Source organism: Pan troglodytes, chromosome 18 (assembly GCF_028858775.2).
Source record: "Pan troglodytes isolate AG18354 chromosome 18, NHGRI_mPanTro3-v2.0_pri, whole genome shotgun sequence".
NCBI lineage: Eukaryota > Metazoa > Chordata > Mammalia > Primates > Hominidae > Pan > Pan troglodytes.
Genome location: NC_072416.2, coordinates 26,034,191 through 26,046,506, shown reverse-complemented (window position 1 = coordinate 26,046,506; position 12,316 = coordinate 26,034,191). Strand labels below are relative to the sequence as shown.

Sequence of the window (12,316 nt, the reverse complement as noted above, 5' to 3'; positions counted from 1 at the left end):
GTAGGCTTCTTTCACTCAGCGTGTTTTTGAGATTTGCTCGTGTTGTTTGTTTCACTAGTTTGTTCCTTTCTGTTGCTGAATACTGTTACATGGTGTGAATATACCTGTTTGTTTACACTTTTTTTTTTGAGACAGAGTTTCACTGTTGTTGCCGAGGCTGGAGTGCAGTGGCATGATCTTGGCTCACTGCAACCTCCGCTTCCCAGGTTCAAGTGGTTGTCCTGCCTCAGCCCCATGAGTAGCTGGGATTACAGGCACACACCACCATGCCCAGCTAATTTTTGTATTTTTAGTAGAGATGGGGTTTCTTCATGCTGGCCAGGCTGGTCTCAAACTCGTGACCTCAGGTGATCTGCCCGCCTCGGCCTCCCAAAGGTGCTGGGATTACAAGCGTGAGCCACTGCACCCAGCCTGTTGACACTTCTTATTGGTAGACACTTGGTATGTTTCCAGTGTTGGGCAATTATGAATAAAGGTGCTTTGAATATTGTTCTGTAGGTTTTTTTTTGTAGACACATGTTCCCATCTCTTGGGTAAATACCTAGGAGTGGAATTGCAGGGTCAAATCTTAGGTGTATGTTTAGGTTTGTAAGAAACTGCCCAGCCAGGCGTGGTGGCTCACACCTGTAATCTCAGCACTTTGGGAGGCCAAGGCAGGAGGATTGCTTGAGCCCAGAAGTTTGAGACCCACCTGGGCAATATGGCAAAATCTTGTCTCTACAGAAAATACAAAAATTAGTTGGGCATGGTGGCACATGCCTGTAGTCTCAGCAACTCAGGAGGCTGAGGTGGGAGGATCACCTGAGCCTGGGAAGTTGAGGCTTCAATGAGCCATGATTGCTCTACTGCACTCCAGTCTGGGCGACAGAGTGAGACCCTGTCTCAAAAAAAAGAAAGATGGCTGGGTGTGGTGGCTCATGCCTGTAATCCCAGCACTTTGGGAGGCTGAGGTGGGCGGATCACCTGAGGTCAGGAGTTCGAGAGCAGCCTGGCCAACATGGTGAAAGCCTGTCTCTACCAAAAATACAAAAAATTAGCCGGCCATGGTGGCAGATGCCTGTAATCCTAGCTACTCGGGAGGCTGAGGCAGGAGAATCACTTGAACCTGGGAGGTGGAGGTTGCAGTGAGCCAAGATTGCACCATTGCACTCCAGCCTGGGCAACAGAGTGAGACTCCATCTCAAAAAAAAAAAAGAAAAAAAAAGAAAAGAAACAACCACATTGCTCAAAGTGGTTGTACTTTTTCCACTCCTACATAGTGTGTGAGAGTTCTGGTTGTTCCATATCCTTGCCAAAATTAGGTGTTGACATTCTCTTTAATTTCAGCCATGCTGGTGGGTGTGTAGTAGTATCTCATCATGGTTTTTATTTGCATTTCCCTGATGACTAAGGATGTTGAGGAACTTTTCACGTGCTTATTGGCCATTTGTGCATCTTCCTTTGTGAAATGTCTATTCAGGTCTTTTGTCCATTAAAAAAAAAACAGGTTATTTGCCTTTTTATTATTGAGTTGTAGCAGTTATTTTTTATTTTTTATTTTTTGAGACAGAGTCTTGCTCTGTCGCCCAGGCTGAAGTGCAGTGGCATGATCTTGGCTCACTGCAACCTCCGCCTCCTGGGTTCAAGCAATTCTCCTGCCTCAGCCTCCTGAGTAGCTGGGATTACAGGCATGTGCCACCATGCCCAGCTAATTTTTTTTTTTTTTTGTATTTTTAGTAGATATGGGGTTTCACTATGTTGGTCAGGCTGGAGTACAATGGCATGATCTGGGCTCACTGCAAACTCCGCCTCCCCAGTTCAAGTGATTCTCATGCTGCAGCCTCTGGAGTAGCTGGGACTGCAGGTGCATGCCGCCATGCCCGGCTAATTTTTGTATTTTTTAGTAGAGACAGGGTTTCACCATGTTGCACAGGCTGGTCTCGAACTCCTGGCCTCAAGTGCTCTGCCCACCTCGGCCTCCCAAAGTGCTGGGATTATAGGTGTGAGCCACCGTGCTAGGCCTTGAATTTTAAAAATAACATTTAAAAATAACGAATTTGGTGGTGGTCTAGAGGGTGAACTGATGAGGCTATGCTGGAGACAGGTAAGAACCTTTGGTAAAGGATGGTGATGGAAATGTTGAAGTTCAAGAAGAATAAACAGTTGTTAGGACCTGGTAACTGATGAATGGACCACAAGAACAGAGAGTCAGAGGGCAGTTTTCATCCTGGTTCAATGGAGATGTTACTGACGGGAACACAGAAGTTGGAGGAAGCAGGTCTGGGGAGGTCAGTGGCAAAACAATGAATTCCAATTCTGACTGCTTTTAAATTCCAAGTGAGAGTGACGCATCCTAATGGTGACATCCAGTAGGTGGTTGGAAGAAACACAAATTGGAGAGTCCTCAGCAGTTTAGCTGTTTTTTGTTTTTTTTTTTTCTTTTGAGACAGAGTTTCTCTCTGTTGCCCAGGCTAGAGTGCAGTGGCGCTATCTCAGCTCACTGCAACCTCCACCTCCTGGGTTCAAGCAATTCTCTGCCTCAGCCTCCCAAGTAGCTGGGATTACAGGTGCCCACCACCACATCTTGGCCTCCCAAACTGCTGTGATTACAGGCGTGAGCCGCCGTGCCTAGCCTGGTTTTTGTTTGTTTGTTTGTTTGCTTTTTTGCAACAGAGTTTTGCTCTTTCGCCCAGGCTGGAGTGCAGTGGTGCAATCTCAGCTCACTGCAGCCTCCACTTCCTGGGCTCAGGTAATTCTCCTACCTCAGCCTCCCCAGTAGCTGGGACTACGGGTGCACACCACCACACCTGGCTAATTTTTGAACATTTTTTGTAGAGACAGGATCTTACTTTGTTGCCCAGGCTGATCTCAAACTCCTAGGCTCAAGCGATCCTCCCACCTTAGCCTCCCAAAGTGTTGGGATTAGAGGCGTGAGCCACTCTGCACTTGTCCTGAATTTATTAACTCTAAAAGTATTTTGTGGATTAAGATTTTCTACACATAAAATAATGTCATCTGTGAACAGAGATAACTCTTGTTTTCAATTTGGATGCCTTTTCTTTCTTTCTTTCTTTCTTTCTTTCTTTTTTGTCCAATTGCTCTGGCTAGGACTTCTGGTTCTTTGTTGAATAGAGTGGCAAAAGCAGGCATCCTTATCTTGTTCCTGTTCTTACCATCTCTTACCATTGGGTATCAAGTTAGCTGTGGGTTTTCATATATGGCCTTTATTATGTGGAGGAAGTTTCCTTCTATTCCTAGTTTAGTGTTTTTGTCATGAAGGGTATGGAATTTTGTCAAATATATTTTCTGCATTAATTGAGATGATCATGTATTTTCCCTTCATTCTGTTAATGTGGTGTATTACATTGATTCATTTTTTAAAATTAGAGATTTATAATATTTTTATTTTTTGAGGCTGGTCTCAAATTCCTAACTTCAAGTGATCCTCCTGTTTTGGCCTCCCAGGTGCTGGGATTACAGGGCTGAGCCACCACTGTGCCCGGCCTTGATTCATTTTTGTTTAGTTTAACCATTCTCACATTCCTGGGTGAATCCTACTTGATCATGGTGTACAATGTTTTTTAATATGCTGCTGAACTCAGCTTACTAGTGTTTTCTTGAAGATGTTTGCATGTGTATTCATAAGGCATGTTGGTTTATAGTTCTTTTCTTTTCTTTGTTTCTTTTGTTTTGAGACAGAGTCTTGCTCTGTCACCTAGGCTGGAGTGCAGTGGCAACATCTCAGCTCACTGCAATCTCTGCCTACCAGGTTCAAGCAATCCTCCTGCCTCAGCCTCCCAAGTAGCTGGGATTACAGTCGTGCACCACCATGCCCAGCTAATTTTTTTGTATTTTTAGCAGAGACGGGGTTTGACCATGTTGGTCAGGCTGGTCTCGAACTCATGACCTCAAGTGATCCACCTACCTAGGCCTCCAAAACTGCTGGGATTACAGGCATGAGCCACCACACCTGGCCCATAGTCCTCTCTCTAGTTAATTTTTGGTGACCATCAAAAAAATGCCACATGAATGTGTTCGTTAGATTTGAAAATAGCTAGACACTTGGGGCCACTGATAGACATAAACTTGCCAGTTGTTCTAGGCAAGTTGCAAGTTCCAAGTCTTGCCAGTTTACTTTCTGAGCATGTTCACATTTGCCATGAGGAAAACTTTGGGCTTATAGCTCTAAACTAGATCACTTTTCATCTATCAGGGGAGATCCTTTTGAGATGACCCAGGAGATAGCTTCTTTAAAAGTTATACTTCTTTAAAAGGTGATGTGGCTCACACCTGTAATCCCAACACCTTGGGAAGTTGAGGAAGGAGGATCACTTGAGGCTAGGAGTTTGAGACTAGCCTGGGCAACATAGTGAGACCCCGTCTCTACAAAAAAATAAAATAAAATAAAAAATTAATCAGGTGTGGTAGTGTTCCTGTAGTATCAGCTACTTGGGAGGCTAAGGTGGGAAGATCACTTGAGCCTGGGAGTTAAAGGCTGCAGTGAGCTATGATTATGCCACTGCACTTCAGCCTGGGTGGCAGAGTGAGACCCTGTCTCAAAAAAGTTTTTAATTTTTAATTTTAATTTTAATTTTTTTGAGACAGAGTCTCGCTCTGTCACCCAGGCTAGAGTGCAGTGGCACAGTCTTGGCTCACTCAACCTGCACCTCCCGGGTTCAAGTGATTCTCCTGCCTCTGCTTCCTGAATAGGTGGGATTACAGGCATGCGCCATCACACCCGGCTAATTTTTGTATTTTTAGTAGAGACAGGGTCTTGCCATGTTGGCCAAGCTGGTCTTGAACTCCTGGCTTCAAGTGATCCACCTGCCTTGGCCTCCCAAGGTGCTGGGATTACAGGCATAAGCCACCGTGCCTGGCATCTCAAAAAAGTTTTTTAAAAAAGGTGGGCTCCTATTTGGCTCCATGTGCTAAGGCAGGTACACCTCTCTCTCACTGCAGGTTTTCCAGAAGCCCCACGAGGTGGTAATGGTGCTGCTGATTCAGACCCTGGGGGCCCTCATGCCCTCGCTGCCCTCCTGCCTCAGCAACGGCGTGGAGAGGGCAGGGCCCGAGCAGGAGCTCACCAGGCTGCTGGAGTTCTACGACACCACCGCCCACTTCGCCAAGGGCTTGGAGATGGCACTGCTCCCCCACCTACGTAAACATTCCTTCCTGCCAGTTCTCTAGCTTGTCTTTACTCGCTCTTTCTGAAGCTTCTGGGGCCTGGATTTGTTTGCCTTTTCAGATGACTGATTTTACAGAAATGGAAGGGATCGGTGTTTTCCTTCTCAGCAGATGTGGAGGGCTTTTCCATGAAAAAACGTTGCCATCAAGGAAATAGTTGTTTAATATCTTTGCCTGGCTCCAGTGCTGCCTGGGTGCCTTACATGCTCTGGGGAAGTGATGGACACCTCTGTGGGGCTTGGGATATAAAAGAGGCATCACAGTGAGGCAGGTAGATGTTATGGCAAAGAGTTGGCGGCAGATTACACCAGGAGGCAAGTGTGCTTATCCTTTGAAGTCATCACGAAGCCTCAGACATTTCAACCTCAAAAGTCAGTTTTAGAGAACAAACAGGCTACAAGGGCTTTTTTTTTTTTTTTTGAGATGGAGTTTCACTCTTGTTGCCCAGGCTGGAGTGCAATGGTACGATCTTGGCTCACCACAACCTCCACCTCCTAGGTTCAAGCAATTCTCCTGCCTCAGCCTCCCAAGTAGCTGGAATTACAGGCATGCAGCACCACGCCTGGCTAATTTTGTTCTTTTAGTAGAGATTGGGTTTCTCCATGTTGAGGCTGGTCTCGAACTCCTGACCTCAGGTGATCTGCCCGCCTCGGCCTCCCAAAGTGCTGGGATTACAGGCATGAGCCACTGTGCCCAGCCTACAGGGGCTTTTTGAAGGAGCAACAGCAAGTGTCCCAGGGCAGGGGAGCTGTGTTAGGACTACAGGTTGTTGTAGAGAAAATGGGCTTTCCCTGGTGGCCAACTGAGAGCAGAGCACCCCTTACTCCCATTTGGGTAAACAGTGCCTGGTGTGTGATGCTCTCCAAGCTCTTTCCTGTCTATGTTAAAAGCTTCATAAATTTTTAAAGAACACAGACCCCGTGACGCATGTTGCTGTCAAATCAGGAAATTGCTTCAGGAAGGCCTTGTTCTGCTGTTCGGCGGCTGTGTGTCACTGACTTGGTTTATTTAATAGTTATTCTCTTTAATTACATCTGTGTATAATTGCCTTGTACGTTCCAGGGAGTGTGTTTATTGTTCGGATTCCTGATGACTCATCGGTGTTTTTGGCATGCTCACAGGTCAGGCCTTAGTTATGGGAAAGGCCCAGTGGATGGGGAAGCTTCCAAGGGACCGTGATGCCTTTGTGGAAGTGGCTAAGGAGAGTTGAGAGAGCTGGGCTAAGGCGAGTTGCTGCAGCACAGTGGGACGAAGGTGGAGCAAGGAATGGCTGCATCCTTCCCCTGGGGATGGATGTAGTGGGGAAGAGAACCACCCTTGAGACAGATCTGGAAGTGCTTTGCTAGTCAGCCATGGGACGAGTCTCACTCTCGCCCAGGCTGGAGTGCAGCGGTGTGATCTTGGCTCACTGTAACCTCCACCTCCTGGGTTCAAACAATTCTCCTGCCTCAGCCTCCTGAATAGTTGGGACTACAGGTGTGTGCCACCACACCAGGCTAATTTTTGTATTTTTTAGTAGAGATGGGGTTTCGCCATGTTGGCCAGGCTGGTCTCGAACTCATGACCTCAGGTGATTGACCCGCCTCAGCCTCCTGAAGTGCTGGGATTACAGCAGGTGTGAGCCACCATGCCTGGCTGGGACTTTAGATTTCATTTTTTTTTTTTTTTTTTTTTGAGACAGAGACTTGCTTTGTTGCCCAGGCTGGAGTGCAGTGGCGTGATCTTGGCTCACTGCAACCTCCGCCTCCCAGGTTCAAGCAATTCTCCTGCCTCAGCCTTCTGAGTAGTTGGGATTACAGGCACACACTACTATACCTGGCTAATTTTTTTGTATTTTTAGTAGAGAGGAGGTTTCACCATGTTGGCCAGGCTGGTCTCAAACTCCTTACCTCAAGCAATCCACCCATCTTGGCCTCCCAAAGTGCTGAGATTACAGGCGTAAGCCACCACACCTGACCTAGATTACTAATGATTCTCCCTGAGGTTTTCCAAAAGAGTTTTAGTTTTTCTTTTAACTTAAAAATTCTTTGGAAACACACACAAAAATAAGAAGAGAGCAAGAACAATCCATAAACTCATCAGTCAGAGCCACCAACAACATTATTTGCTTCCAGTAATACAAATATAAATATACATTGTTCACAAATATTAATATAAATACTTAATATCTACCATATAAATATTATGTAATAAATACATAACATATATTAAATATATTAAATACTTTTATATATTTACATGTAATAATATATGTTATATAATATATACAAAATATCTTAAAATATTGGTTGTAGACAGTCTTATATTTTCATTTTTTGAAATGCTCAAAATAATATAATGGGCATTTTCTTATGTCATTAAATGTTTTCCTAAGACATAGTTTTGTTGTCTTTATTTTTTTGTTGTTTTTTTGAGACAGGGTCTTGCTCTGTCGCCCAGGTTAGAGTGCAGTGACACTATCACAGCTTACCGTAGCCTTGAACCTTCTGGGCTCAAGTGATTCTCTGAACTCAGTCTCCTGAGTAGTTGAGACCACAGGCACATGCCACCAAGGCTGACTCATTTTTAAAAATTTTTTGTAGAGACAGGGTCTTCCTATTTTGCTCAGGCTGATCTCAAACTCCTAGGCTCAAGTGATTCTCCTGCCTTGGCCTCTCAAAGTGCTGGGATTACAGGTGTGAGCTACCACACCTGGCCAATTTACTACCATTTTTAATCACTATGATATATAAAACTATAATGAACTGTTTTATACATTAGTTTTTGAGCCTAGCTCCGATTATTCCTTAGGATAAGTTTAAATTTGCAGTTGCTCAGAAATGAAAACTTTGAAGATACTTGTCACATTTTGTTCTTTTTTTTTTTTTTTTTTTTTTTGAGATGGAGTCTCGCTCTGTTGCCCAGGCGGAAGTGCAGTGGCACAATTTCGGCTCACTGAAGCCTCCACCTCCTGGGTTCATGCCATTCTCCTTCCTCAGTCTCCTGACACATTTTGTTCTTTAGACCTGTTTTTGTATCTATCAGTAGTGAACGAAGGTGCCTGTGTTGCCATCCCCTCACCAGCACTAGATTCTTTTTTTCTCCTGTCATTGCCAGGTTCTTAGACAATTACTGATATACCATTTTTAGTTTTTCACTTTGGTTATTAGCAAGTTTGAAAGTTACATGATAAAAAGTATCTTTTCTCTTTTGAATTGCTTATTCTTTAGCCTGTTATTCTGTTTGGGAGTTTAACCTATTTCTGGTTAATTTGTAAGGGCAATTTATTTAAAATAATATATTATTAAATATATTATAAAAAGCAACAAAATATGTATTATAAGAATTAATGATATAGAAATCTGTGACACAAAATAACTCTCCTATAATCCCACTTTAACCACTGTTACAAATTTGGTGCATATTCCTGAAAGATCCTTATATAGTGAGGAATTTTTACCATTGCTTATCAAATATGTTGTAAATATATTGCCTAACTTTTAATTTTACCCTTAACATTTTTTCTATTATTTTAATAGTTAATACATGTACCTAATACAATTCAAAATATAAAAGATTATGCAATATAAAGTAAATTTTTAAAAATTTAGGTTGACTTTATCATTATAGAAAAATCTAGGAAAAAACAAGGAAGGAAAAAGAAATCATTCTCAACTCACCATTCAGAAACAGCATTTTGGGCCAGGCATGGGGGCTCGCACCTGTAATCTCAGCACTTTGGGAGACCAAGGTGGGGGAGTCATTTGAGTCCAGGAGTTCAAGATCAGCTCTGGAAACATAGACCTCATCTCTACAAAAAAAAAAAAAATTAGCCAGGTATAGTAGCACACACCTGTAGTACTAGCTACTCAGGAGGCTGGGGTGGGGAGATCTCTTGAGCCTGGGAGGCCAAGGCAATGGTGACCTGTGGTTGGACCACTGCACCTTAGTCTAGGGAACTGAGTGAGATCCTGTCTCGAAGAAAAAAGAAAAGAAGAAGAAAAAAGAAATAACACTTTGGATTCTATACATGTGCAGATTTGATTATTACCATGTTAGACCCACATTACTTTACCTAATCTCTACAAAACCTTGTAAAATTGGTGCCAGAAATCAAGAGCAGCAGACTTTAGCTGAGTGAGTATTGAAGGAGAAGTAGGAGTTAACTAGATGAAGAGGGGAAGGGACGAAGCCGGTCCTTCCAGACAGAGGATCAGCATGTGAACAGAAGGAAGCTTTTAGGAACTGAGAGAAGGCTGGGAGCTAGAGGAAGAGGGAAGGAGGATGAGGCTGTAGAAGTAATAATAAAACTAGCTGAAGGAGGGGACCAGAAGGATGTGAGGATACCAGTAAGTAGGCTATTACATTTACTAATCCCCTGTTGAGACTGTGTCCAAAGCTTTCTGATTCTGAGCCATGTTTCCATGAACATCCTTCTGTCTCTGTGTATTTGTTGATTTCTTTGAGATGATTTTCAGGAATTGAATTACTGTGTTGTAGAATATGCACATTTACATTCTGATACAGCGTGTTTTACATTTTTATGTGGTTGAACGTAGGAATTTTTGGAATGCCTGGGCTATGGGGTATCCTTTTGTTTTTTGTTTTTGTTTTGAGACGGAGTCTCGCTCTGTCGCCCAGGCTGGAGTGCAGTGGTATAATCTCAGCTTCCCGGGTTCAAGGAATTCTCTTGCCTCAGCCTCCCAGGTAGCTGGGACCACAGGTGCATGCTACCATGCCCAGCTAAATTTTTTTTGTATTTTTAGTAGAGATGGGGTTTCACAGTATTGGCCAGGGCTGGTCTCAAACTCCTAACCTCAAGTAATCCGCTCACCTCGGCCTCCCAAAGTGCTGGGATTACACGTGTGAGCCACCACGACCTGCCAGTGGGGGTATTCTGTTTCTAGGAAGTCCTAGGAACATGTGGCATGGGAATTGTTCTTCCTGTATTGCCTTTTCTCTGTGGCAGTTCTTTTTTTTTTTTTTTTTTTTTTTTGAGATGAAGTCTTACTCTGTCACCCAGGCTGGAGTGCAGTGGCATGATCTTGGCTCATTACAACCTCCGCCTCCTGGGTTCAAGCAATTCTCCTGCCTCAGCCTCCCGAGTAGCAGGAATTACAGGTGCCCGCCACTACGCCCAGCTAATTTTTGTATTTTTAGTAGAGATCGGGTTTCACCATAATGGGTAGGCTGGTCTCAAACTCCTGACCTCAGGTGATCCGCCCGCCTCGGCTTCCCAAAGTGCTGGGATTACAAGTGTGAGCCACCGCGCCCAGCCTCTGTGGCAATTCTTGAACCTGACCTTGATGAGGGTTATCTTTTTTTTTTTTTTTGAGATAGAGTCTCGCTCTTGTTGCCCAGGCTGGAGTGCAATGGTGTGATCTCAGCTCACCACAACCTCCACCTCCCAGGTTCAAGTGATTCTCCTGCCTCAGCCTCCCGAGTAGCTGGGATTACAGGCATGTGCCACAATGCCCAGCTAATTTCGTATTTTTAGTAGAGACAAGGTTTCAGTTTCTCCATGTTGGTCAAGCTGGTCTCGAACTTCTGACCTCAGTTGATCCGCCCGCCTCGGCCTCCCAAAGTGTTGGGATTACAGGCGTGAGCCACCACGCCCGGCCAATGAGGGTTATCTTTTGAAGGGATTCTTATTCGTGGTGGGTCATGGGATTCAGGGGGCTGGTGTCTTTAATAGTGCTTTAGGCAAACAATGTGCAAAGCCCAAATTTATCCAGATATTTGCTGAACTGATTGTAGGAGAAGCTTCCATGAATGATAAAAGCTGCTTAACAAAATGTAGTCCCCTCTGGAGATCAAATGGGGAAAGTTCTAGTAGAGCGCCTCTTGATTGTTGCTTTCCCACAGTTAATTTCAGATTCTTTGTACATTATCGTTTTACATTTCTGATTCCCTAAAGATGAACACAATCTGGTAAAAGTCACGGAGCTGGTGGATGCTGTGTATGATCCATACAAACCCTACCAGCTGAAGTATGGCGACATGGAAGAGAGCAACCTCCTCATCCAGATGAGTGCTGTGCCTCTGGTAAAGTCGCAGTGTGTCCTGGGGCCACTGAGGAAGCATTCTGTTAGCCAGGGTCTTGGCCACGTCTGGGAGAGGGCTGGGGGTTGGGATTCGGGGTGCTGAAATATGACCTTTAAGCACTTGTGGGCTCTTGTAATCCCAATGTAAAATGAGACCATATATTTGCTACCAATTTTCTATTGATTGATGGATTGAGACAGAGTCTCCATCTGTCGCCCAGGCTGGAGTGTAGTGGTGCGATTGATTACAACTCACTGCAGCCTTGATCTCCTGGGCTCAAGTGATCCTCCTGCCTCAGCCTCCCGAGTAGCTGGGACTCCAGGCATGCACCACCACGCCTGGCTCATTTTTGTGTATTTTTTGTAGAGACAGTTTTGCCATGTTGCCCAGGCTGGTCTCAAACTCCTGGGCTCAAGCAACTCACCCACCTGGGGCTTCCAAAGTACTGGAATTACAGGCATGTGCCACCCTGCCGGGCCCTAGTTTTCTATTTAAAATCCCCAATGAAGGTTAAACAAAATGAGAGGCTTAAATCTTTTGGGGGATAAGTTGATTATCTCCCTGGTTAACTAATTTCTTACTAAGGCGGTCTTTTGTTTAAGGAAGACATGCAAATGGGCACAGGATCTTAGCACTCATGGGCAATGCCGCAGGGGCAGGTTCACTATGCTATGTGGGCACCAGGGGTGGAACTGAGGCCATTTCCATTTCAAATATTATTTTGTTTTCAAGTCATAAGGTTGTCTAGCATGAGGTACATTGATATTTCAGAATTGATCTTATAGTAGTTCAAATCTACTGCCTCTTACCATTTTCTTGTTTTCTAGGGATATACCTAGAAAGTCTATTGCACTTCAGTGCCATACTTGCACCTGAAGGAAGGAAGCATTTTCCTTTTGCCTTATTTTTTGTTTTTATTTTTTTGAGAGGGTCTTGCTCTGTCATCCAGGTTGAAGTCCAATGGTGCCCAGGTTGGAGTGCAGTGGCACAATCACAGCTCACTTCAACCTTGATCTCCCAGGCTCAAACGATCCTCCCACCTCAGCTTCCCAGTAGTTGGGACTACAGGTGCATGTCACCACGCCAGGCTAATTTTTTGTAGAGATGGGGTTTCGCCATGTTGACCAGG

General features: G+C 44.4%; 1 protein-coding gene across 3 annotated transcripts in view; it reads left to right on the top strand.

Moving 5' to 3' along the window:
- COG7 (component of oligomeric golgi complex 7) overlaps positions 1–12,316 on the top strand; it is a 64,734-nt gene that overhangs the window by 23,289 nt on the left and 29,129 nt on the right. For all 3 annotated transcript variants that reach the window (XM_510875.8, XM_063796853.1, XM_009430497.5), the window contains exons 7-8: positions 4,939–5,137; positions 11,060–11,187. In XM_510875.8, the coding sequence (XP_510875.2) occupies positions 4,939–5,137; positions 11,060–11,187 (327 nt within the window). The remainder of the gene's footprint in view (positions 1–4,938; positions 5,138–11,059; positions 11,188–12,316) is intronic.